This window comes from Sparus aurata, chromosome 3 (genome assembly GCF_900880675.1).
Source record: "Sparus aurata chromosome 3, fSpaAur1.1, whole genome shotgun sequence".
NCBI classification, from domain to species: Eukaryota; Metazoa; Chordata; class Actinopteri; order Spariformes; family Sparidae; genus Sparus; species Sparus aurata.
In genome coordinates, this window is record NC_044189.1 from 11,972,911 (window position 1) to 12,000,340 (window position 27,430).

The 27,430-nt window shown below is 39.5% G+C and overlaps 1 protein-coding gene across 3 annotated transcripts; it reads left to right on the forward strand.

Moving 5' to 3' along the window:
- Positions 1-4,178: 4,178 nt before the first annotated feature.
- tuft1b (tuftelin 1b) lies at positions 4,179-27,430 on the forward strand. Of its 3 annotated transcripts, none has more exons than XM_030410844.1 (13): positions 4,179-4,304; positions 5,850-5,909; positions 21,259-21,336; positions 21,435-21,533; positions 21,613-21,687; positions 21,865-21,930; positions 22,252-22,341; positions 23,088-23,198; positions 24,672-24,895; positions 25,250-25,355; positions 25,640-25,723; positions 25,959-26,053; positions 26,177-27,430. In XM_030410844.1, exons 1-13 carry the CDS (start codon positions 4,194-4,196, stop codon positions 26,247-26,249), a joined length of 1,272 nt encoding a protein of 423 aa, XP_030266704.1. In that variant the 5' UTR covers positions 4,179-4,193; the 3' UTR covers positions 26,250-27,430. The 3 variants fall into 3 exon arrangements, with proteins under 3 accessions (XP_030266704.1, XP_030266709.1, XP_030266714.1); XM_030410849.1 differs by lacking the exon at positions 4,179-4,304 and adding an exon at positions 5,673-5,678; XM_030410854.1 differs by lacking the exons at positions 4,179-4,304; positions 5,850-5,909 and adding an exon at positions 12,743-12,827.

Consider the following 27,430-nt stretch of genomic DNA (forward strand, 5'->3'; position numbering starts at 1 on the left):
CCCTCTTCTTTAATCGTTTAGATTGTGCCGTGTAAATCTGTAGGAACCAGAGAGGGATTATCTTTGTCTATAATCCAATTATGTCGTCCTACAGCGCAGAACACCAGTTGGAAGTTTTGATTGATTTGCTGGGTGGACTGTTTTTGGATAAGATAACCATTATGAGTACCCACATGAACCATCTCATCCCAGGGGTGCGGCCACTGCATCATACCCCCATTGCATTGTCTCTCTGAGGGAGGTGTGGCAGTCAGCAGCAGGCCTGGACGTGGCACCAATGACCTCACCTCTGACTGCACTCACACGGGATCGTGCCAACGACTTCCACCTCTTTGTTTCAGAGCTATCACCCAGATTAAAGATTTTAGACTTAAACGTCCCACTGACATAGTTTCTTCCCTCAAAGGATTAATACAAAAGTCTATACATCTATGAATGTGTGACTAAAAATGCTCCGGCAGTCCATTCATGCACTTTATCTAGAGGATTGATATAAACTGTCAGCCTGGTGTGTTAATCCGTGATCAGTGGAATCAGTCGGTAGCTGGATAATCTTACAGAAGGAGCTTCTGAGGGAACAAAAGGCTTTGGCTCTTTTCCTTGCTTTCCTTGTTCCAGGTGCTGGAGGGTGTAATAGATACCAGTGGTGGAATTTAACTATTTACTAACTACTTGTATTTGAGTACAAATTCAGGGTATTTAGTATTTTCATTTTATGGTACTTTATACTTTAACTCCAGTACATCTCAGAGGCAAATATAGTACTTTTTTACTTGACTACATGTGTCAAATCAAATCAAATCAAATCAATTTTATTTATATAGCCCAAAATCACAATCACATTGCCTCAGTGGGCTTTACAATCTGTACAGTGAACAACATCCTCTGTCCTTAGACCCTCGATTCGAGTGAGGAAAAACTTCACATGTTGATGAAAAAAAACCTTTTAACAGGGTAAAAAAAAAAACAATGGAAGAAACCTCAGGAAGAGCCACAGAGGAAGGATCCCTCTTCCAGGACGGACAGACATGCAATAGATGTTGCGTGTACAGAAAAGAGCAACAATTCACAGTTTACAAGTTACATCAACAGAAAATCTGATACAAGTTATGTAAAGTTAGTGGCTCGTGGCTTTCATTACTTACCTTTCAGACTGCAATCTCTAACACACTTACCTTTGGAAACTGTATCTCCAAGAAATGTTTCACATGTTTTATGTGAATTAAGAAAATGTTCCTTGTTCTTAAACCAGATAAACAACTTAATGCCCCCAAACCTCCATTACCAAATCTGAAAAACTCATTATACTTTGTAGAGCTACATGATTCTCACAGGACAGCAACACAATGAACATGTGACTATCATATGATGAATATGATGCATACAATACACAATCTTGAGGAGTACTATTGCATATGTAAGAAAAGTCGTGCCTCCAGTGATGGCACTCAGTGGCTCAGCTGCATTGTGGGTAATGTAGGCAATAGGTTTTTAAAAGCAGCCATTGGTCCGGCATTGCATTCCTAAAACACTGTTGTTCTCATTACAAAGAGTGATCAAGTAATCAAAATCGATACAGCAGAACCCGAGATTTATTTCACACACTCTTTTCCTTTGCAAAGCCTGGTGCCTACATTACCCACAATGCAATCAAGGCACTGAGAGACATAACTTTATTTATCAGATGACATGCAGCTTCCTCTGAAGCCACAGAAGGCTTTATACATTTATGTCACATATACACATTGTTGGAAAAGTGATGGTGAAGATTGTTCACGTGTACAGCGGTAATAGCAACATCTCTACAAATGTCACATCTGGATACTGGATTTCAAAAGCGGCTGAGCAGACATACACTTTACATTTACAAGAGACAAACCAGTAAAAAAAAAAACCTGTTTAAAATATCTATAAACCTGAGGCAAGTTCTCACCTTTACAGAGATACAGAGAATACAAGATCAAGGCCTGCGGCTGTCCTGCTGTTTGGAGGTTTTCACAGCTCTTCCTTTTTAACACTGGTAATAACCAATTCGGTCTGAAGATGAATTAAACAACTGCAACTGTGCCAAATGCGAACTTGGCCATGTTTAAGTAAAACTGAATCAGCGAATACTGTATCTTTGGTGTTACTTTACAGTTTTTTTTTCTATCCCAGAACAATCCTCACAGACTTTTTTGGCAGCTCATGACATCAGTTGTTAGCAGTAAATTGAGGTGTGTTACTATATGCAAATCTATAAAGGTAACAGCCTCGAGCAGGACGCACAAAACATACTGACAGAGAGGAACAAAGCAGACGTAACAGCAGCGTGTTCTTACAGCTCTGGCTGAGTTCCCTCCTCAGAGACATTGAGTCTGTAATCCTTATTTGGTTTACTGTAATTACTGAAGACATCAAGCTGTAATCATGACTCCACCCCCCTCCAGCCTCCCTGTCTTTCTCCTAAGATCACCCTCTCCTCTTACCAGGAATCCCTCTGCTCTCTTTCCCTTTTTTAAAAATACTGACTGACACGACCACCATGTATCCTAATTAGAGCCACATTTGTAGCTTAGCGCGGGCAAATGAATCATGGAGCGTGTCTGGGGACATCATATAATTTGTCCCACTCGAATCATTGGTGGCGTTAAGAAATAGATCTCTGAATGCGTGAGAAAGTGAGTGGTGGCTTCTTACAACGTGGGGGATCATCGGCATTGTTCAAGCTGCTGGTTGTGAATCACAGTGACAGTGGTGTCGTGTTTCTGCACAGCAGCACTGCTCTAAACATGTACATGAATGAGCTCAAAAATAGACCATTCCACTATTTGAAATGATAAGCAGATGTGTTTTGCATGACAACTTTATGACATTCAATCCTCTCAACTGACAAATCCGGCCTAAAAAGAAAACAAGCACACTTCACATTGTACAGGACACAACGGTGGTTACTGATGTAACAAAGGCCAAACCGTTCATGTAGAAAACCAGCGCATGTTTACTCTGGGCTGGGCTTTTTAAAATAAGCTGCCTTTTGAATCTAAGTCATTCATACCAGCAGTCTATTTACCCTCACCCAAAGCAGATGTGCTATATTTACCTCGGGTTATTGTATATCAGCAAACGTGTACTTTCATTAGTGTGTCACGGAACAAACAGCTCTTAAAATTAAGTAAGTTATGTCTGAAACCATGATTACATGTTGTCAAACACAGGAAGAACACTGTTGTGAAATAATGCAGCGGGCTTATATGGTTTTACTTGATGTGTGGATCAGGTTTGTGATCTCTGGTTTTACACCACACCTGCATGAAACTATAAAACAAGTAACAACAGGAAAAACACTTGACGCCTCTGAGATTAGTTAATCCCACACCATAGGAAGTATCTTTAAAGGACAAGTTCAACCAAAAACGAAAATTCAGTCATCATATATATTCGCTGCCATGCGGATGGAAAGTAGGATGATGTTTTGTAGTCCACAAAACATTTAGGAGCTTCTCAGCAAAAAAATGTAAAATTGCAGCATTCACCTAAAAAACTGAAGTAGATGGGGACTTGTTTTAAAACGTAAACCCACTTCGGATCAGGTGCAGGCTAATACTTTTAGCTTAGTTGTTGTTTTTTTTACATTTTGAAACAGGTCCCCATTTACTTCAGTTGTTTAATGGAATGCTGTTTTGCTGTTAAAGCTGCAAAACTTCCTCCACATTTCCATCAACGTAGGACTGAGCAGATAATGACATTATCCTTTAAGAAAAATCTGATAAGGAAAATGGATAAAGTATAATGAAGATACAATTTCTTTCATCTACCAAATCTGTTTAATGCCCCATTGATTTCTGTCTGATCTGATCCATTATTCAAAAAAGATCACAATGTTCTCCCTCTGTCACAGCAACACTGTCAAATGCTGAAAGTAGGACACTTTCTCTGGGATGACATCCCAGACTTCATGTCAAAACAAAGTTTTCAAGCCACCGAAGGTAAATGAGTTCAGCCAAGTGGCAACAGATCCACCTGACATGTGACAGGACTGTTATCAAACAGGACTATATCCTCTTTGCAGGCGTGACACAGATTTAGCTGCAGTGCGCGGGAGGCCGATCTCAGGTGCTGGAGGTGCCTGTGTGGTGCTACACTGTTAGAAAGACATCACTGGTAAATCGAATAGAATTTGTTGAATCAAGACAGATGTGGAGAGTCAGCATATGGGTTCGATCTGGAAGAAGCTCAGGCAGGTGACTGAGGACAAAATGCTGTGGTTCAGCAGCACTCAGACCAAATGTCTTTCGGATGGAGGTGTCATCAACTTCACTGAGGTCAGTCTCGGTTTATTTCCACTTGAGTAAATCATTACATGATTATCATCTCTTGTACCAAATCTTAACTTTCAATTTTTTCTGTAATAATGCATTTTAAGATTCAATAGGCTATAAATGACCAGGCTGGTCCTTCATATGTTAAACCATGTTATTGTTCGTTTTTAATACGAACTGTCAAAATTAACTAATTCAACAACAACATGACCACTAAAATCATGTCAGACAGTATAAGATAAGATTGAATTAATCCTGTGGATGAAATTTAGCTTTATCGAGCTATATAAGATAACAGAGGTAGATAAGAACTAGATATGAATAAGTAAGTAAAAGTAAGTTAAAAAAAAAATGTAAAAGTAAGTCATAGTTTATGCTATAAAGTACCTTAACCTGGACCGGTGTGTGCATAAATGATAATAGATTATAATGTGATATATAATAGATTATATTATTGTTTTAAAAAGTACCCAAAAGAAGTCATACTTGAGTAAAAGTAAAGCTATTATTTTAAATACTATGTGGACATCGACCCTTAGAACAGTGACCTGCTTTTAAGAGTTTGTTGCCTACATTACCCACAATGCAATGTAGCCACTAAGTGACATCACTGGAGGCAATTTTTCAGATTACATGCAGCTTCCTCTGGAGCCACACAAGGCTTTATACTGCTTTCCTCCCACAGAGTTACTCTTGACATGACATGTAAACACACTTGAATGTGTAAAATTGTTGGAGCTGACCCTTTTTTGGGGATATTTACACTCCACTGCATTTTTGAGGCAAATACTGTACTTTTCACTCACTACATTCATTTAAATAACTTGTGTTACTAGTTGCTAAAGAGCCAAGATGGCGCATTTTTTATGTATGTATCTGCAATCAAATTGTTTAAAAATGATTTTGACACCATTAACTCAAATATTCAGCCAGGCTTATAGTACACAGTAAACGCAGAATATACAGTGTATGAGTAATATAATGTGTAATGGTGAAGTTACAATGTAAGTACAGTTTTGGTAAATGTAATTGGTTACATACTATCACTGTAGATAAGTATATTTATGTATATAACTGAGGAGATTTATGTCTGTCAGACATGTCAGAACAGATTCAAGAAGGATTACGAGAAGACAAAAGAACAAAATAATTTATTATTTTTAAATAATCATTTAAAGATGTATTCTACTGTAACCTACTTTATGTACAATAATACAAACTGTCCATGGTGAGTTGTGCTTGCAACGTCCTGATTTATGATTCAGTACATTCCATTGAAATGAGGCTCAGACGTGTTGAAGACCTGCAGGGTTCATTTTTAGTACCTGGCCACACAACAGACACGCGGAGACGCAGGGAGGGAGCGGGACGGGCCAGGTGTCTCTGCGCTTTTGTTGAAGTGTCTAACAGCTGTGTGCGAGGAGTGAGGCGGACATGTGACATTTTATAACACAGACCGAAATAAAGAAACAAAGGATAAAGTGAGGACATTTTTTTAATTTCTGCCTTTTTGTTTAATGTCCTGCCTTCACATTCCGGTCTGAGAAGATGAGCGGCGGCGGCGCGAGGCGGCGGACCGTTGGGATTGGCGAGGACAACAAGGCTAACGTGAGTGATGAGAGAAACTAGCTTAAATGTTTTCAACTAAAGAGGACAAAAATCGACCCCCAGTGAGGGTGAATACGACTTTAGTTTGTCTTTGGCACTCAATATCACGATTATAGTGACTCCATCTCACTTTATGTGTCCCGTGGTACCACTGGACTTCATCACCGGTGAAAAGCTTTAAACATAATTTAAGCTAATTAATTAGCTCGAACAGTTGTCTAGCCGAGTGTTTTGACCGTCGTAGGCTATTCTACAGATGTCCTTGGCTCTTTTCCCAGTAAATAGGTCTGTGTGTAGTCTATATCCTACATGAGACATTGTAAGTAAGACTGATGTGACATGCCAAACAGAAATTCACTTTTCACCAAACACACACAAAAAAAGTTGTTCACCCATGAAATCAAAAGGAGCTTTTTGAGTCGCCATATTCAACACACCTGTGTTTCTTCTTCCCCTTTTCTCCCTTTTCTTCTATATCACAGTTTAGTGCTACATGTGAGGTCTGACAGTGTCATGTGATATGTGTGTGTGTCCCAAAGTACACTGATGATCATGGCAAACTTTATTTTTTACATCATGAAGCTGAGAGCTGCCTTTGGGCAGAGTATGCCAGTCTCATGTCATTAATTGTGCCCTGTAACTTTATTTAGTTTTGTAATATCTTGAAAGAAATGCAGGGGTGAATTTAAATCAGATGACTTTGATTTAAAAAATATCCCTTACTGTCTGAGAGAGATAACATTCAACGCCAAGTAGTTGATGTAGATACAAAATCATCACACTGGATTAAACTGCTTCTTGTTGCTTAAGTTGAACATTACTCAACGTGCATTTATCTCTAACTTCACTGTCAGTGAGTCACTGTTAAATGGTGCTCTCGCTGGAACTTTAACCTTCTTTTTGCCTTCATATCAGAGCATGTTTAACGTGTATACACAGCAAAGAAAGGCCAACAGACTGCAGTGGTTGCTCTTTCACAGCACACAGTAACTTGTTAAAGGAACAAATCCGTATGTTGAAATAAGTGAAGTCTGAGGCATACTTCAAACGCTGTAGGACGAAGATTCAGTTATTATACCCTCCAGCCATGTTATTAATTTTTCAGGAGCAACTATAAGTTTCGATAACATTCTAGAACTTTTTAATCTTTTGTTAAGGCCTCATTAAGGAAACAGTTGGCCTGACATTCGGGAATGAGTTCTATTCCATGCCAGCTATTCCAAAGAAAGCGCCAAGCCTTGTTGGTTTGATAGTTAAATACATGTTTCCTCTTTGCATTGGCAGACAAATCTTTTTTTGTTTGTTTTTTTGTTTGTATCTGACTCTGTAACATGATCCACTTGTGCAAAACCTGCTTTTTCACAGTTTGCTGCACAGTTTTGTCATTACACACTCTCTTTTAGATCCCAAAGTATAATGGCTATTTACCAAAGGGATAAGACCTATTCAGATGAAAAGATAAATATTATACAACTTCTTATCAAGATGAAAGTAATTCAAAGGCCTGAATCATTGAGTTTAATGGCATGTAAGCCAGGATGGTGGCATGAATGAACAGATCGATTGTTTATACATTTTAACTGGCAGGTAGAGGAGATGCACATAGTCATGCCGAGACAAATGCACAAATTTCAAATGAGTTTTTGGCAGCCGGAGCTTTGATTGGCTGTAACTAGCATAAAGCAAAAAAAAAGTAATGATCAGAGGAGCTAATGGCCATTTATTGAACTGATTTTTTTTTCCCAGTCTTGTTATCTAACCATAACTATGAGCTTTGACCTGTTTCCATTCTATTTTGCAAACCCCTATACTTTCCGCTTGGAAACCTACTTATCCCACCTAAGCACATTTAGGAGATGAAGTGTTTTCTTCTTGACAGATGACCTTTATGTTAACGTGTTTACTGTCATGGCGTGAGAAAATGCTGAAAAAAGCAAGACTGGTGCAGGCAAAGATATTATTAAGATAGCATGGCTGGATTGTTGTGTGTTTTCTTTGTCAACTCTACTGTGCACTTACACAGCAACATAAGAGAGGGTTAACTGTCAGTCTTTTGTGTGTGACACTGACATTGTTAAATGGCATGTTTACCCTGCTCACACACCCACAAAAGGATACGCAACTATAAATATAAATAAATAGCTATACACATCACAGGGTGTTGAGTACACACCTGCACAAACTGGAATTTATTGTACTGTATCAACAACCATTCAGATGTTCAAATAATCCTTAAAGACATTTGTTCTTAAAATGTCAGACATTAAGTGTTTCCAATAGCTCAAATGTCACAATTATCCGTAATAAATGATATCTATCCTTAATTAATCTGTTAATTATTTTCTTTATTAAAGCTCCTGTTTGTAAGATGGTAAAACTGACGCTTTGGGTTTCCTAACTCGTCAGATACTGACGCTTTAGGGTTGTAGGTCGGGTCGGCCACCATCTGAAACCGTCAGTATCTGTCGAGTTGGGAAACCCAAAGTGTCAGTTTTACCATCTTACAAACAGGAGCTTTAATCAATTCATCATTTGGACTGTAAAATGTCAAATAGAAAAAAAAAGGAATTCAGCATCTGAATTAAGTTCCGGGGATACAAATTTACCCCTAAAGACACTTCCTGCTCGGCACTTGGTACCAAAAATTACAGGAACTTTGGTGGTGGAGCTTGCAGTGACACATTTTTATGATTGATCAATGGAGTCTTGCTTTTATCTCTGCTAACGTTTTCTAAAAGTCTGCAGACACAAACTGATTTTTTTTGTTCACTGTGTTTTGACACATCAGCATGGTCGTATGCCTTAGAGAAGCGTCATTGTATAAACTTATAAAAATGGCGAACTAATTAGGGCCCGAGCAGGTCATCGACCTGTGAGGTCCCTATTGTAATTGGAAGGACTAGTGTACCGCTTTAACTGCAGTTTTGGAGGCCTGAATATACCCAAAAACTCACCAAATTTGGAATATACATCACATCTAGTGAAAAATTTGATAATTTAATGCCGTTGGGCGAGGTGGTGACCTGCGGGCTCTGTAGCGCCCCCTAATGTTCTTCCCTGCCTTCCACATGCACGTAGATGAACGAAATTCGGTACGCTGATTCATCGTGAACAGATGCACAAAAAAGTCTGTGGGGACCATACTGTCACTCCAACAGGAAGTCAGCTATTTAGATGTGTGGCGGCATTTTTGTCCAATTCATGCCTACTTTGAAAATTATCTTGTCCTAGAGCTTAAACACCACAGTCTTCAAATTAACTCAGTAATTTTCTTCATGCCTTGGAGAACAAAAGTTATCAAAATCTTTCAGCTGCGACATACTTTAGTGGGCGGGGCGGTGGAAACCATTTTTTCCCCTCGCGGTCAAACATCAAGGCTTTATAACTTTAACATACAATTTCCTATCCACACCAAACTTCTCATAAGTGTAGAGGCTGTCTCCCCAAATAAATCTCAGCATCAATACTAAGTCGGCCATTTTGATTTTGGCCACCATTTTGAAATAGTGCCAATCTTCGTACTTAAATGATCTCCTCCTACAGATGTAACGCCACCGACTTCAAAGTGACTCAGTAGCATCCTCTGACCTTAAAGATGAAAAGTTATTAAAATCTTTATCCTACGTCATACCTGCTGGCCACAGTGGAGCGGTCAATTCAAATCCATCGCCATAAAGCATCGTGTCCTCATAACTTCTTCATACAATGTCCTATCTCGGCCAAATCTCTCAGGAATGCAGAGGGAGCCGCCCTGATGAGATCTGTGTAGTCATGGGGCGTGGCCGTGACGCATGGGCTCCTACTTGTAACATAGAAGGACGAAAATTGGTACGCGTATTCCTCATGACCGGACGCACAAAAAACCCATTTGGACCCCTAGTGTCAGTCCAACAGGAAGGCAGCCATGTAGATGTGTGGCGGCGGTTTTGTCCAAATTATGCCTACTTTGAAAATTATCTTGTCCTAGAGCTTAAACACCACAGTCTTCAAATTAACTCAGTAATTTTCTTCATGCCTCGAAGAACAAAAGTTATTAAAATCATTCAAATGCGCCATGGTTATGTTCGCCGTTCAGTGGAAACCATTTTGTCCTCACGCTGTCAAGCATCGAGGCTTCATAACTTCAACATACAATTTCCTATCCACACCAAACTGCTCGTAACTGTAGAGGCTGTCTCCCCGAAAAAATCTCAGCATCAATACTTAGTCTGCCATTTTGCGTTTGGCCGCCATGTTGAATTATGCCAATCTTCATACTTAAATTATCTCCTCCTACAGATGTAACACCACCGACTTCAAAGTCACTCAGTAGCATCCTCTGACCTTGAAGATGAAAAGTTATTAAAATCTTTATCCTAAGTCATACCTGCTGGCAGTTGCGGAGCCTGCCATAACAATCCTTCGTCATGAAGCATGAAGTGCTGATATCTCCTTCATACTATTTCCTAGCTCGACCAAATCTAGAGGGAATCTAGAGGGAGACGCCCTGAATAGATCTTTGCATCAATACTGTGTCATATCCATAGCGCCACCCACTGGAAACATGAAGCAAGTTTTATTTCAGGCAATTTGGGCGTCCTACATGCATGTACATGAATGAAATGTGGCACGCATGTGTGTCATGACAAGATGCACAAATGACTCATTTACACCCACACTCTCAGTCCAACAGGAAGTGGTCAATTTTGCTTAGAAGCACATGAATTGATGGTGTAGGTGATGCAAGTCGCCACTAGAAGGCACTGTTGTCTTTCAAGGCACATGTATCATATTCATCTGATTTTATTGAAACTTCAAAAGGTGGCAGCATGCACTTCTTGGGATAAAAACTAGTAAACAAAGCAGAACTTAGATCAAAAGCTTGACACTGATAGACAGCCATAAATACATTTTTTGAAAGAAGGCAAATGAAGCATTATTCTACACATATTTATGTGCAGTGATGACAAACATAGTCAGATGTACATGGCATTTGCAGGTAGTTTTGTCTGAATTGCACGTTACAACAGGGCATAGTTGAAGGGTAATGGGTTGAGCCACATAATGGATAAGTCAGTGGTAGTAAGCCACAGCACACAATTTTCAAATAAGCCAGTTTGCTAAGAATGCCATTTGCGTGTTGTGTCTGCCCTGTCAAGGTGGCACACAACAAGATGTGTGTAGTTGTGATTCTGCCCAACTCTTCCGCGATGAACGAAGTGGATTCCACTGCGATATGAAACAACTGAGTGGGTTCTTTGGTTAAACACCGCTACTGCAGGACGCTCGTCAAACCTGGTCACTTGACCGCTGTCCCTTTTCAACAGGAAGAATCACATCTGGCTGCACTCCACTACCTATCTAAATCTGTGGCATTCCACTTCCATCCTCCCCTATGATGCACTGCCTTCCTGCCTTCACGGTGACAACAGAAGGCAGTGTCTTATCTGCGCCGGTATTCGAGTGGTTGGCGTGCATGCCACATACGCAGTGGACCCGGGTTCGAATTTAGGGCGGAGGAAGTTTACTGCAAGCCACAACCCCCCCTCTCTGTCCCACTTCCAATCTATTCCCTGCAAAAACACAGGTGTCCATGCCTGAGTTCCAGACAAAGGCAAAGAGAAGGCCGTAACACTTCACACAACGTAACGGTGCAGAATCGATTGTCAAAACGTACCTGATTACTAACTCTTTTAGAAATCATTCACCTGCAGTCCCTTTGGATTTCTGTGGATTGCAGGAAGTTGTTCTGACTTCACCTTAAAGCGCTTGATACTGGCAGGGGCAACCCACCGCGTTACAAACACACGTTGGGAGAAGAGGCTGATATTCACCCCCGCGTGCACCGTCCCAAATGCAGGCGGTTGCCGCCTCCGTGAACAACGATCGAGCAACGGGGCTTAAGCCGCGGCGCGTTTCCACGGCGGCACGCCCCGACGTGCGCGCGGACTGCGAGGGCCCGTTCATCACTGCTTGCAGTTTTAATTTGCCTAGTGTTTGGTTTGCAGGTCTGAAGAGCACTTAGAAAAACTACTGATGGAGTTATAATGAAAGATAAATATCAGTTTTAGCCTTCTTTCACAATTTAAATATGTATTGGAAAAAGCATTCGGTCTAAGATGTTTACAGTGATGTAAGTTTAAACTCTCAATAGTTTGAGACACACGGAGACACACAGACATGAACTTATTTGGAGTGTGTCATTTGACTTTTGTTTGCACAGTTTTGTTTACACTGCACACACTCGCTGTGCCAGTAGCTGTTATATAAAGACACTTCATTAATCTCTCTTGCATAACTCAGACCACACATTCCTCAGAGAGCTGCTACCTACCAATGTCACCATGTAGTTGATAAATGAAGGCTTCTTCATTCCACTGTTTTGTCTATTGGTCACTTATTGTCCTAAGTAAGTTAAATGCTAGTGCAGACTACAAGTGTTGAGGGTTAACTTAGCAACTTATTAACTCTGAATGATAAAGACTGATGAAGATAATTGCCTGATTCCAGACTTCTGAGCTGTTGCCCAAATTGTGAAAAATGTGATAAAAATGGCCATAAAATCTGATTAACAAACTATTAAGATATGTGGCTTTTGAAATGTCACCACGTTAAGATTTACCATCCTCAGACTTCTTTTTTGACGACTTCATATAATGTAATCAGAGAAATGTTCCCTTTTAGTTCTTTCCATTGTGAATTTGGCACTGCAGTCCTGCAGGGGAGGCTAACAACGTCATGCCTCCTTGGACTGGCACTGTAGCTCTCTGACTGGAGAACAGTCTGCAAGGAAAAGGGTTGGGCATCTGGCGGAGCCTCACCCAGCCATGTAAGGCAAGACAGCCATAGCTTCACAGGCACTTAGTCACACAGACACAGACTGGATCACAGCTGCCTGATCATCATCCGAAAGAGACCCGGACAGCTTCGCCTGCTCAGGTAGATATCAGATGGATCCTACCTGAGATTAACTAAATCATTTACATTCGGGTTCATATGGTGTGAATAGCATGATGGAACTTGTGGTTGTAGCATAGTCTGCTTTATGTATAACAGGAAAGTGTTTGATTATGTAATTCATTTGGTAGTGTCTTCACAGTGGACCTGTCATACTTAAGTCCAAAAAACAAGTCCAAACACAGATACTTAATGTTATATACAAAGTACAGTGATAGGTATATTTCTTCAAGTACTGCACACAATTTTGAAGTACTTTTATGTGAGTATTTCCCTTTTCTTGAACTTTATAGTTCCACTCCACTACATTTTGGAGACATATTGTGCTTTTTACTCACACTTATTTGATGTTAGTTACTAATTACTTTGCAGATTATATGCTGCCTCAGTGCAGATCAGATCGATAATTGGTAGTATAGTATACAGTAACAATAAATACATGCATTCAAAAATATGTATTATGGAATTTTACTTTTAGAATTACTTTTGATAATTAAGTACCTTTAATATCAGATACTAAAAATTAGACATTTATTCAACTTTAGCGTGATTTATACAGCAGCCAGGCCACTGCAGAAAATGTCTTTTTGTGACGTCATCTTCATTATATTTGATTCAGACTGCCTGAATGCAAATATTGCCACTGTGTTTGTTGGACAAGAAGCAGCTTAAAACTTTTTAGAGTCACCTCCCATTTGTCAGTTTCTTCTTATGCAATGGGAAAAATTATTCAGGTTTGTATTGGTGACACATACTGTTGGAATGAATCAAAGGGTAGAGTTTATTATTAACACGTGTGACATGTTGGGCAGGACTTGCTGATGTGTACTAGTTACCATGTTGGTTTTAAGTGTTTTATGACTTTTCTTATCATTCATAATGTGTTGCTTGGCAATAAAAGTACTTTATGTTTTGACTGCGCTCAGAGATCGGTGGATTTCACACTTAGCTGTGACCTCTGTTTACACCTGGAGTGTGAATTAGATACTGTGATTGTGCATACACCTACTATCCATGAAGATACACGAATATTTCTCTTTCTCAGCTTGTTAAATCTTTTGATTGCATAGATTTATAGTTATATCTGGTTGATCCTTTATTTATTGTTGTTCTTCAGTAGCAGTCAGCCTGTGCTGCTGCAAACAACAGTCATGGAGGAGTTTGTAGCTCGATGACTGGGATTGGACGGGCCTGTATTGATTGTGGGTGGTCACTGACTGGATGAGGGTGATCTTGTAGCCCAGACACTGAGGTGAAGCAATGATGTCATCTCTGAATCAGTTAAGTCATGTAGGACAGATGATATAATCTGTGGTGATTTCATTCTCTGACTGCCTTGCTTTCAGAGATAATGGCATATAATCTCCTGTACTCCCCTGTTGTGGCTTGTTTTTCGAAAACATGTTCAGACTGTACCAAAGCCCCGTTCTACACCTTTCCTGAAGACCCACCCCTTCTTTCTGTCACAACTGATGATCATTTAATTGATTGTTTTTTTCATCAGTTCATACCCAAAGATAACAGATGATCTATATCAACTCAATACATTATCAAATTATGACAGTTTAGTTACAGGAGGTGGTACTCCCATGCTAAGACCATTTAGTAGGAATTACAGAGGAGTAAAACTGTGTAAAGAAGCAGTGCTCCATTTTGTGTTTCATTATCTAATGTGTCAGAAACAGGACAGAAAACGGTCTCTTTCTCAGGGTTTGCTGCTATGCCTAAAGGCCTGAACTGTGAAAAAAAGATACTGAATAGGTTCCTGCTGTATTTTTCCCTCTCTGTATAGTCTCAGACTGGTCAATGTCAAATCCAATTTGATTATATTAGATATAGTGTATTGTGTATGTATGTATCTTACATGTGGTTTAATGAAAAAAGTTGGTAATGGTGGTTTGTGGCTGCTTGTTTTTAACTAATAATATATCTTAACAAATTGCAGCACCTACATGTTAACAAATGTAAGCGATGAGTGTAATGAATGTAATGAATGTCCTGGTATAAATATTTCAGCACAGTTAGATGCAAGACACAACAGTATTTAACCACATGTTTGTCTTTTGATCCAGTCAAACTCAGAAGGATCTGATTTAGACCTTATAGGATCTGATTTAGACCGTAGATTTATACCTCGGAGGGATAATTAATCAGCTTTAATGGTACAATAGCTGAACACCACAATGCTTGGTATCAATATTATCTATGAAGCCATTTTAATTAGTTCTATTTAACCTGGAGATTGATTGAATTGTGAAATGAGTTTATACATAAATATGATATGTAAGAGAGATGGATATCACTTAAGCGTGCAGCCTTTATTTTCTCTGTGTTTTCAAAGTTGTTTTAAGGTTAATCCTCCTTTATGGTAAATGACATTTAAAAGTGTTCCCTGAGCTACACAAACATGCCTAGTGGAGCAGCACGAAGGCGTTTCTCTCTCTTTGCATCAACACTGGAGATAGATAGTGATTGCAAAGTAGATGCATGATCTGATAAAATCGCTCATAACATTATTACTACAGTTTAAGTGCAAGTTTGCGCATGTTTGTGCAGCAGAGAACTAATATGGTTTTAAGTTGAGGTGATAACATGTAACATGAATCTAAGGACTGTTGTTATGCAATGATTTAATGTTTAATTTTACCATCATATTCTTGGAACATGATCTTATATGCTGGCCATTTTGCCTGTAATGATACCTATTAAGCACTTTTTGTAGGAGTGGTTCTTAATCAACCTCTCTTTTAACCATTATAATTTGTTGGAACAGATTTTATGGTGCTGTGTAGTTGACCTCAGTATTTGTCAGCTGCAACATGATCAATGAAGGATTCTTTGTAAGGGCCCTCATAACCAACCTCCTCTGTATCTTTCCTTACTTCATATTTGCTCCCCAGAATTTATCTCTGAATCACCAAGTAAAGTAGACTATTAAATTCAAGTTGAACAAGCTTAAAAGTTTTACAGGGAACTGACAACTACTATACCATCTGCACGCTTGACAACTTTGGGGTTTAGAGTTTTTAGCCGCTCTGCCCCATGTTTTTGAATCTCTCTCTCCCACAAGACATTTGCAACATTAACTTTGTCTCTCTACCTTCAAATCCCATCTTAAAATACACCTTTTCAAACTGGCATACATACATAATGATTGAATTAGCTTGTATTGTATACTGTTGCCTTGATGTTTGATACATACAGTGCTGTTTGTTTTTTCAAACTTGTTCTTATATGTCATTCTTGAGTGCACCTAAAAAAGGAAATTTGTATTACTTTTATTAATATTATATCTTGGAAATCTGGTAAAACGTCTCATAAATGAATTATAAGAGATTGCTTCAGTGTTCAGCATTGTCTGCGACACCACAATAACCAATAAGGTTATCATTATAGTCTGCAGTTTCCCATTTTTCTTTAGTTTTGACATGCAATGAAGGAACATGGGATTTTTCCTGGGGAAAGATGAAACTCATCAAAGCCATTCAGTAGAACAGATCAAAAAGCTGGAACTTGGCAACTGAAAAAAAACTTAATTGCAGATACTTATCTGTAATCATCTTAATATGATGAAAAAGATGAGATTATTATCTGTAACCTCCTTCTACAGTTCTGCTAATGTGTTGGATGAGTGTCAGCCACATGTTGATTCAGGGGCTTCCAAAGACAGAAGACAGAAGAATAGCGTGTGGTGAAGTGCAGAACATTGTGTTTCTTCAGAAAGCTACACCCAGGGTGTGTCTGTCCCGTGAACTGCTGTGCGTCTCTTCTTGAGAAGCCCTCGAGCTGTTGCTCCCTCCTTCTCAGAGGGAATTGTTGGCTTGCCTGTCACTGCCTTCGCTCTGATGGTTTTCAGACCCTGCAATTACACACAGAGATCTGTCATTCAAGCTAAAACATTTATTCTTTGTTTGACTTTGAGAGAACTAGCTACTTACGTAAGAAACAAAATGTGTTGCCCACATGTGACATGCTGGGTTGCCCTTCTTTCTTCTTAAATTCTTTGGTATTAATTACTGAACTGTTAGTGTGTCGACATGACTAATAGTAGGCATGCTCACACACACACACACACACACACACTCTAAAACCATAAAGTGTTCACACGCAAGTCTATTTTATGTGTCACAGTGGCAGACATGCACATACTGTTAAAGCTCTATGTGATTACTTTTATGTTATTATTAAAATTTCTATCATTGTTGACCCTTTCACATTGCTTATTCTGAAGAAGTTATGCATTTCCTTTTTTGTATAAAACTGAAATAATGAAAACAGTATTGTTACTGATCTCCACATGTTTTGCAATTCAATATGATCTGCAGGCACCAGGCATCACATGATTTTTACCTACCTAATATCAACAAAAGTGCATCAGACCACCTCTGTGTGGGGTGTTGTAATTGTACCAAGTTTGTCACATAAAGCTGCAACATTCAGCCTCACTGTCCAGTGACGTGACCTGATGACTAATGGGGCACCAAGTATGTGTTCAGATGACTGTATTGTCACAATGTTACTTGGAAGCCAGATACAAAAGGGCATTTCCAAGGGAAAGAATTAAGGTGGAATTAAGGCTGAAGGTTGAATTAATGATGTTGAATTAATGACATTTGTTGTGTGGTAGTCCTATACTGGAAAAAAAGGGCAGTTAAAACTAAATATGTAAAGGAAGAGTGAACACAGAGTGTTTATTTGCACTTAATAAGTAAACTTTTCTAATGGAACAATGAAAATGTGCTTGTTGAGAGTCCTTGAAATAAAATGTGATGGCTAAAAAAAGTCCAGTATCTCAGTGAAATGTTTCTTGTTTGGTGGTCCTGTCTCATTAAGTGTAAGGATATATTTTGCTTTGAAATTAGCTAAATACATTGGTAAGACTTTGAGTTTTTACATTGTAGCTTTTAAGTGTGAAACAACAACATCCTTCTCATAGTCTCTCTCGTGTTTTGATTGATGACTTTATTGACTCTTCTGAGATGTAGATTACAGTTTACATGTTCATGTGTGGTGTCACTAAATCATTTCCTACTGAAGTTATTATTGCAGCATCGTCTCACACTTAAAGCTTACAACAGACTGTGGTATGCAGATGATGTGTCAGTGCATCTTTATCATTCCTGCACTGTAACGACAGGTGTCTTTCTCACAGCGAGCAATTAAAGGTGTGTATAGTGATTCTATTGAAAGTGGACAGTTGGCACATGAACAGCATCTCTGTAACGTTTGATGTTTCTAGGGAAGAAGCACCTGAAGGTGTGTCAATATAAAATATTATGTAAGGTGGAATGAAAAGTGACTCGTGTTGTCCTGAAAAGGCAGCATATCTGTTTCTCTTGTGTTTTATCCGCCATGCAGAAGTATCACCTGCCTGTGTTAACTTGTAAAAATACCACTCTGACGGAAAATAAAAAGCTGGTGCTGGAAAACACATTTTTATGAGAGAAGTTCCAGCTTCAGTCTAGCATCAGTGAGCCTTAGCTGTAAACACCTTACTACACATTATAATAATCACTTTTTGCCTCTGTTAAGTCTGTCTTCTAACTAACTGACTATATTGTTTGGTTTTATTTTTCCTTCAGACTTTTAAAGAAGTTATCATAATAATAGTTTGAGTGATTCCTCCAATTCACATCTTAAGATAGACAAAAAAAACATAATTACAGTCCAGACATCCACAGGACATTTTGTTCGAGATTCTTTGTGCTTTTAAATAATGAGCCATTTGTGCAGTTTGGTTTTGGTCTGATTACTGTCTAATTTACTTTGTGGCTGACGCCCTCTTAAAGTTTAATAAAGGCCACTGATGATAGAACAGCAGCACGACAAAGTAAAACATATTTTTTAAAGGCATCCACCCCTTATAATGACTGATGATATCAATTCAGTCTTTACCTCTAGTAGTGTAGGGAGGAGGAACAATTCTATACAAGCCATTATACGTACAAAGACATATTCATGTAAGCATTGCACGCAAACACCTAACACCACATAAAGGCTTAGAGGATAAAGCATAATTTTCTTTGGCGGTAAGATAAGAATCAACCATGTTACATAACTCACCTTTACCTGGATTTTTTTTCCTGCACCTGATTTGTTAAATGGCAAAAGTGGTTTGTTTTCTCTGTGTGGAGGCAAACCTCCACTTGCTGGGTGTTGGCAAGGAGGGTTATGAAAGGTCGAAGCAAGTACGTGTTTACTTTGGACGACGGTTGTGCTTAATATCAAATATATCTAAAAAAGAATCATATCAGCTCAGGGTAAGGGAATTTGTTTGACATTTTGAAAATATATGGACTTTGTTTAATGCCTACATTGGGTTTTTTTAAAAGATGATCTTAGAATAAGTTCTACAGTGTAAAACAAATCAGTAAGGAGAGAAACTTTATTTTTTATTTCATCATACTGAGCCAGTGCCTTGTTAATTAACCACCTGGAGAATTAACATAATATACATGATTTGATACCAAAGGTGATCAAGGCACAACAAAAAAGAAAATATCAAGAAATGAGAAAGGAAATTAAAGAGTTACCTTTATGTCCTTATTGAGAGCAGAATTCTCTAACACATCCAGTCCTTGAATCAAGAGAGCCTCTCTTTGCTTGAGTTTTTGTATTCTGTCCCCTCCCACGAAAAAACATGATTTGATTCAAAAACAGGACCTTCTTGCTGTGGGAAACAGTGCTAACCACTGCACAATTAAATTAGAATGTAAACTTTGACTAATTAGCTGTAATCGTCATACAACATCATGCTCTCCAGTGAAACCCTGCAGTCTCCATGTTTTTAGGAAAAGAGGATGTGTTATTAACTGAATAAACTCCTACTGGAAAAGAGAGGCCCTGTTTAAAGCAGCTCGTGATCACCACATAATCTAGTCAGGATTCAAGCAAAGAGCACAGTTAAAGGTCAACCTGACTAAAAGATCAGCCATGAATGAGTCATCATGGTGGATCTGGAAGACATAATCTCAATATTAAAATTAAGGCTGGTGGGGCGCCGTTCTGCTCAGTTGGTAGTACGCGCGTCCCATGTGCTGAGGCTCTGCAGCGGACCTGGGTTCGACTCCCAGGGTCCCTTTGCTGCGTGTCCCCCTCTCTCTCCCCCTGTATCCTGTCACTCTCTTCAGCTGTACTGTCAATAAAGCCATAAAAAGGCCAAAAAAATATTAAATAAAAAAAAAATTAAGGCTGGTGACAGCGTCAGAGTCTATTGGAAAATAACAGTTAAACAACAAAACAGCATCTCTCGATATCTTCCATCATCACCTTCACTGACACCTGCCCACAGAATAGAATATCACACACCTAAGAGCCACATTAGAAGCAAAGTGAAGGGCAAGGGGCCAGACTTGCACTTTCCCTAGTCAGACATGTAATACTCAAAATTTAAATGTGTTTAAAACGCTGCACTGAAATCACTTTATGGTTTTAGAGTGTGTGTGTGTGTGTGTGTGTGTGTGTGAGAGAATGCCTACAATGCCAAAGAATTTAAGAAAAAAGAAGGGCAACCCAGCTTGTCACATGTGGGTAACACATTTAGTTTCTTACGTAAGCAGCTAGGTCTGTCAAATTCAAACAAAGGAAAAATGTTTTAGCTTTGAAACAACAAACATTTTTACAAATCTGAGGGACAAAAGCAGTAAAGAAGTAAATTGTCAGTTCGATTCTACTGCTTTCCCTCTGCGAACACGGCCTGGGTTCAAACTTATTAATGAAATGAAAAGTATTTTTATGTCTACCAGCTGACAGAACTATTGAATGTGCTAATCAACCTCCCAATAAAAGGATCAATGGGCCACATTTTTGTGGTTTAAGGACTGCATTTGGCCAGCGCTCCGGCAGTTGTATAGGTCTGGTATAGCATGAGACTGAATAGAATGTGCATGCTATAGAATAGGATAAATCAAAATGTGCTGTTCATGTTGCAGAAAAAGGATGTGCTTAAGCCCATCTGAATGTGTTGGTTTTGACCGAACTCTTTTCTGTAAATGTTTGGTTTTAACTTGTATGAGAGGCAGTCCTCACATGATCCGTTTTTGTTGCTAAGGCAACAACAAAGTTGAGTTGGGAGTGACTCAACAGTTATGGATGTTTTGACTGTTGGTATTTTTGGCCCCTGCTGGTCTGGTTTCATTTTCTCCGTGGTAGTGTGTGTGTGGTCAGAATCACCAGACTCTGCAGTGGAAATGTCTCCTCAGTGACGGTTGCTAGGCATTATGGTCTAACTGCGTGGTATCCACGGAGGAACTTCAGTATGGGGAAGTTTTATGGCTAAAAGTACCCCTTTCTTCACTGCTCCTCCCTCTTTTTCCCTTTCATTTTGAGCACCTCCTTTCTCTTCATTGGCTGTTTTTTCTTTTTCTCATAATCCACGCTGTTCCTTTTACTCATCTAGTCTCTTTCATTTCAGGACCGTTGCAGGAGGCTTCGGCTCGCTCTACAAGATCAGGATCAGTCAGGCTGCACATCGGAGAAGCACAGCAACAAGGTACAGTATCAAAGAGAAAGACTCTTTTGTTTTTGAATGAAAGAAAAAAGTCTAGGATAGGACTTTTACTCAACTGTTTTTGTTTTGATTGAATGTAGGAGAGCAGCATAGCAGTAGTGCTGCCACAGAAACCAGAAGGGCAGGAAGAAACACTTAAACTCATCACTCCCACAGACGAAAAAGTTGAAGTCATTAAGGTATGTGTAGTTGTTTGTTTGTGTAGTTGTGTAGTATTTGAAGTATTTGAGAGCTCATCTGTATTATCTTTTACAACAGGTTTTCCTTGAGGCTCGTTCACAGACTGGAGAGAGCGTCAGGATGCTGACGGACGAGGTATCACAGATTCAGGAGGTTAGTTTGTGACAGACGGAGCTGAGCAACATTTCCCTCAGCCGTATTTAGACCATGAGTCAGTGCCGAGTGGAGAATTAGAGCATGTGTGGCTGGGTTAAATAAGGGGAAGGGGGTAGTAGTAGTAGTTTCTGAATAGCACATGTCTTTGAATGCATAATGTGTTTTTGTTCATAGGTGAGGTACTGCCTGAAGACTCTGAGAGAGCAGATGGCAGCCAGGCAGAACAGTAACAACAACAAGGTATCCGCCCTCTGCATCACAGTAAAAGATGTTTTTCTCAGTATAGAGCTAAAATAATTGGACTCAGTCTATCTTGAAAGTCCGTATCTGGTTCTAGCTTCTCTAATGTGAGGGTGTGCTGCTTTTCTCCAGGTGGTGCGTGCCTACAATTAGTTTTGTGGTTTAAATAGTAACAAACAATTCAAACCACAAAACTAATTGTAGGCTGCTTGCGTTTTGTTGCCGGGCAGTGATTTCTCTCATCCTCTCTTCTACATTCTTCACAGTGAAAGCAGAACTAAAGCTCTGACTCCACTAACCAGCCACTTTTCTCTTCCTCAGTATCCAGTCAATGGTTTCAAAGTCAACGTGCCCAGCAGCCAACCAGCTACCACCAATGGCAATACCGTTCTCGTCGAGTCAGACGCTCATGTAAGATAATCACAACTGATCCTTCTCTAACGACCTCAGAAGAGTGTCTGCTGTGGCTGTTACGATCCGATAATTCACCAGTTGAATATGAATGAACCACAGGGAAAGGCAGGAGCCAATTTCAGCTGAAACTACTTTGAATGAATTCAAATTTGTATTAGAATGACAGGCAGAAAAAATGTCTGGCCCTGGTGCCAGGCTCTGTGAGGCTGATGATAAAGCTCACCACACACAGCACAGGGGCTCACTTACGCTCTGACTAATAGTGTGCACGCGTGCACTCACACACACACACACACACACACACACAGTATTGTATTTCCAATGCATTATTCTAGGCTCAGTGCATTTTAACATCTCCTGTAACAGGACACCATTATCTACTGAGGAAGTCGTTTCAAAGCAGGGAGTGGCTTTCTTTTCCCAGTGACCTGTATGTTAGGCATGTAGGTAAGCGTGGGTCAATTTATGCTGTCCTATATCTTAAATGGTGTCAGATTATTAGAACAGCGCATAGTGCATTGTTTGTCAGGGGAAAATTATTTTGCTCACCAAAGGGGCAGCCCTGAGATACAAACTACGACGTCCAACTAAATGCTCTTTATACCTCAGGCTAGACCAAACAACAGGGTAGCATTACAACCCATCAGCAGCCTCTCTTATATGTTAACTCCTGCCTTGCCCTCAGGTTCAAGTAGTTTACCAGGTTAAGCGTAATTAAGCACACCACTTTCTGTCTCTCTCAGGTCGTGGATAATCAGGAGGAGACTGTGAGGCTCAGGGAAGTGACCAGGCATCTGTACGCACAGCTGAAGGACATGGAGAAGAGGCATCAGGAGGAGATGAAGAGACTGCAGGTCTGTCTCACGCGATGATTCGATTTCCTGTCTGCAGCACTGACTCACTCCTCTGCTGCTCTCTTGTTCCTCTAATCACCCTCATTATCTGTCGGTTTCATCCCTCATCTGCCGATCCTCCACTGCTCGGGTCTTTGCTCTACACTGCATCTGTCAGGTCATGTAGGGACACAGCCACAGACTTCTTGCCACCCCTTTTGGCGTTGCATTGTGGGATTCAGTGTAAATCAACAACAACAACACACTCAAAAATCAGCTTCTAACTCGAACCTTTCTGACCTCCTGTTTTGAGTAGACTTTTTTCACCACTTTTCCTGTTTGAGTATACTTCATACTAGAAACCTGTTTCGAATTGCATTGAGCAAGGATTTGAGATAAAGATCTTGCCTAACAAGAAAGTTGAACATTGTCCCGTCCTAACATGCAAAAAAAAAAAACTCTACTCAGGCAACACAAGTGAAATCACTTATGTTGGTGAACCGTGCGTGTGTAGGGAACTTTAAATCCCCAGTTTAACGGATATTTTATGTTCATTAGATGTGTCTCTCAGTGTTCTAGATTTGTCATTATTTGTGACTATAAAGATAATCCCAACAAGTTAAATGCCGAGATTGGGAATCTCGGAAATGTTGAAAACTCACTTTTAAATTACAAGCAGGCAGAGAATCAGAGAGATTTTAAGCAAACCTCCAGGTTGGCCATCAGTCGCAACTTTACTATAAACTTTTGCTTAATGAATGGTTCATAAAGCATTTCATTGTTTGTTAACAGTAAAAATAACTATTGACCAAAGTTCAATCAAAACAAAAATGTCATGGTTTTGAACCCTAACCCTGGTTAAACTTATACTACTGAATTTGCAGTTGTGCAGCTGCTGCAAACATTGTCGCTTCCTTATTTGATTATGTTGGAGCAAATAATTCACATTATAAGCAAAAGAAAAAACTACAGCTGCCAAGTTGTAATAAACTGAGTCACCTCCTGCACACCAAAATTATTCTTAACTGGCAGGTTTTTGTTTTGTTCGTTTTTGTTTGTTTTTTATTATCATTACATAAGGTCAAAGGGGTACATCTACAGAAACTCAAGGCAATTTAATACATGATGAAGAAAAAAATATAGTGAGAAGAGACATGAAATAAACAGACAAACAAAACAAAAACAAAAAACAAGCAAATATTAAAAGGTTTTCCTGATTCCCAGTTTAAGCATTATTGTCACATAAAAATGTGAATTAAAATGCACAAGTTAGATGAGATCTCATGTCCAAGTACACAAATCCGTACATACATGACACATACAGGATTTTTCACTTATGGTTGCTTAATTAAATCTTCTCAGGTCAGTGTGGACATGTTCAAATTGCACTTGACTGACACATCCATCGCTTGAAAAGACCTTTGTGGGTGTGCAGCGTCTATTATTTTGTATTCATCTCTTCTTACTTAGTTCTTACTCTGTCTTCCTTCACAGGCCGAGTCAAAAGAGTACAGCGTTCGTCTGGTTGAGCAGTCTGAGCTGCTGCAGAAGGCGGAGGAGCTGTCGGAGGGGAGGGGTCAGCAGGTGGAGGAGCTGCAGAGGCTGCGGGAGAGCATGGAGATCGAGAGCGGCCACCTCAAAGACAAGATGGCAGCAGGGGAGGCAGAGCTGCTGCAGCTTAAGGCCAACAGGGAGGATGGAGGAGAGCACGAGCAGAGGTGAGATAAGAAACTAAGTGATGAACCAAAGTCCCAAAAAGAAGTAGAAGTTTGGAAAAACTCAAAACTGTGTATCCTTTACTTTTTAACTTTTATTAGATAACGTGTTAGTATAGGAGAACTAATCCTTTTTTATATCCTCAAATATGTGAAATTAGTTCTCTACATATGAATTTGTTAGTTTGATTATTTATTAAAAACTATCTACTGAGGATATTTGATCACAAAAAAAACCTTCTGAGGATGTAAAATACAAATCATACAAATAATATGACCTCCTCTAGTTAAAATAACTCTATATAAATCAATTTGGTCATAGTTTGACAGTTTTCTTACATGTTTGTGTGTTTGTAGGTGTGCAGAGCTGGAGAAGGAGGTGGCCACTCTGAAGGAAAAGATTCATCACCTCGACGACATGTTAAAGAGTCAGCAGAGGAAAGTCCGTCACATGATCGAACAGGTATTTATGCGCAGAAGCACATTGACACACACAAACACACACACACACACACACAATACAAATAAACTCCCCGGTGGCCAGAAATGCACAGGAAGCCATTAACGGGGAAATTAGATTTTGAGGAGGCGGACACACAAAGAGTAATTGATATGAGGAAGTGGAGCCAAGCGGAAACGTGCGGTGAAATAAAACTCATTTGTCATGAATAAGTGATGCTGCATTTGCTCCCGTTGGAAAAATGAGCATCTCACTTTGCTTGTTTGTTTGTTTTGTCAATAACACAGCTGCAGAACTCTCGGACTGTCATCCAAGAGAGAGATCGAGTCGTCAGGGACCTGGAGGAGAGGGTTGCTTACCTTGAAGCTGAGGTCAGGAGTCTTATGTATCTGTAGTTAGATTCTGAATTCATGCGCTTACTTCTTTGTAGATTACTTCTTATTTTTATCATTGCCATAACTGAATGTCACTTCGAGCATTATTATATAGTATATTATTTTTATTTTATTTTATGTGCTCAAGATAAATACACCAAACTTTTCTGATCAACTTAAAGCTTTACACCTGAGGACACAGCTTATGTCTGCCCCCTCTTTCTGTCTTCAGAACAGAGAAATGCATGACCACATGGAGTACTTCCTGGCAGGCCAGGACCCTCCGCCACTGACGCCCACTGAGAACAAGCCAGAGGTTGTCTACAGGTGAGCCATCACTTCCTGGTTTCTGCTCATTTTCTTATTCACAATGAGATGCAAATTCCTTCTCACTCTGTCGTATAATGTCCAAGTTAATAACAGTCATTTTACATTTCCCCCTCTGTACAGTAAAACCATCACACCAATGTCATCTAACAACAAGGCGCTCCCATTCATCAAAGTTATTGAGATCAAGTCCTAAATGGAATGTTGACCACCGGGACCAGAAGTATAGAATACAGTGTACATAATATTCAACCACCTAACCTTATATAAAATGTAGGTCTGCAGTGATTTGAAAAGGCTGGCTTACCAGACCTCATGGTGACAAAGCACACTGGTCTTTTGTTTGTACCTCATATGAACTTTTGAGGCTTTTCTGCATACCTTAACTGGCTCAAACAAAGCCTAAAAAAGTAGTGTACAGGGGGGTTCAGGTTAGGATCCAGTGGTAGGAGGAATCCTAAAAAGGAAACAGGATGGAGCTGTGCAATGCAAAGAATTCTACTGAACTTTTAGATGTACAGACACAAATCTGTTCAGTGTTTTCTCAGGAAGAGTTCAGTAAAGTTCCCTGTGTTGTATCTCGATTCCACTTCTTTCCCTTACAGAATTCGAAATAAGCTTTTCAAACAGAACTGCTTTGTTAGGATTAGAAATGTCTGTTACACATAAAGTACATTTGGACAAACGTGCAAATAATCACATGATGTTGAGTGTTGTTAGCTTGTCAGCCTCCTCAACCACAGTCCGCAGCAGCAGCAGGGTTCAGGGTCAGATTCCTCAGTGCTTTGCACCTCAATGTCAATGTCCGGCATGCAGTTGTTAATGTTTAAATATGATTATGTTTAACTTAAATACTTTACTCCTTCCTTTATAATTTTGACCTTTATTTTCATTCTGCTGGAGAATACCTGTTAGAGGCTACCTGTAGATATTGTCGCTAGTTGAACCACAATTTAATTCTGATCTATGCTGCCAAGTGCTGCCACACTATCCTTAATATATATCCTGTTTTTACTAAAAGGTTGCATATTTAATAACTACTAACTGATTGAATTGGTTAATGTACTTATTTACATAATTATGTATTGTTTGTGTAGACTACATATTGTTTTCTGTAAAAAACCTTTCTGTTGCCATCCAGGTTGAACATTTTTATAAACCGATACCGTTTACTGTGAACATTGTAGATAAATAAAAAAGTGAAGTTCACTCTGTGTCCTTTAATTGTAGGCTTTGCTGACTATTATGTAATGTCCAGTTAATCTGATTTATTTGTTGTTCTTGTCCAGAGTTGAGTTTCATCTGGTCTGCTGTTGCATGTTACACCATAACCTTGTACTGCCACCTAGTGGTGAGATTAAACACATTGAATATGAA

Coding starts and splice junctions, on each gene's coding strand:
- tuft1b (XM_030410844.1), top strand. CDS start 4,194: ATGGGTTCGATCTGGAAGAAGCTCAGGCAGGTGACTGAGGACAAAATG. Junction 23,199..24,671: donor AGGAGATGAAGAGACTGCAG/GTCTGTCTCACG, acceptor CTTCCTTCACAG/GCCGAGTCAAAAGAGTACAG. Junction 24,896..25,249: donor GGAGGAGAGCACGAGCAGAG/GTGAGATAAGAA, acceptor GTGTGTTTGTAG/GTGTGCAGAGCTGGAGAAGG.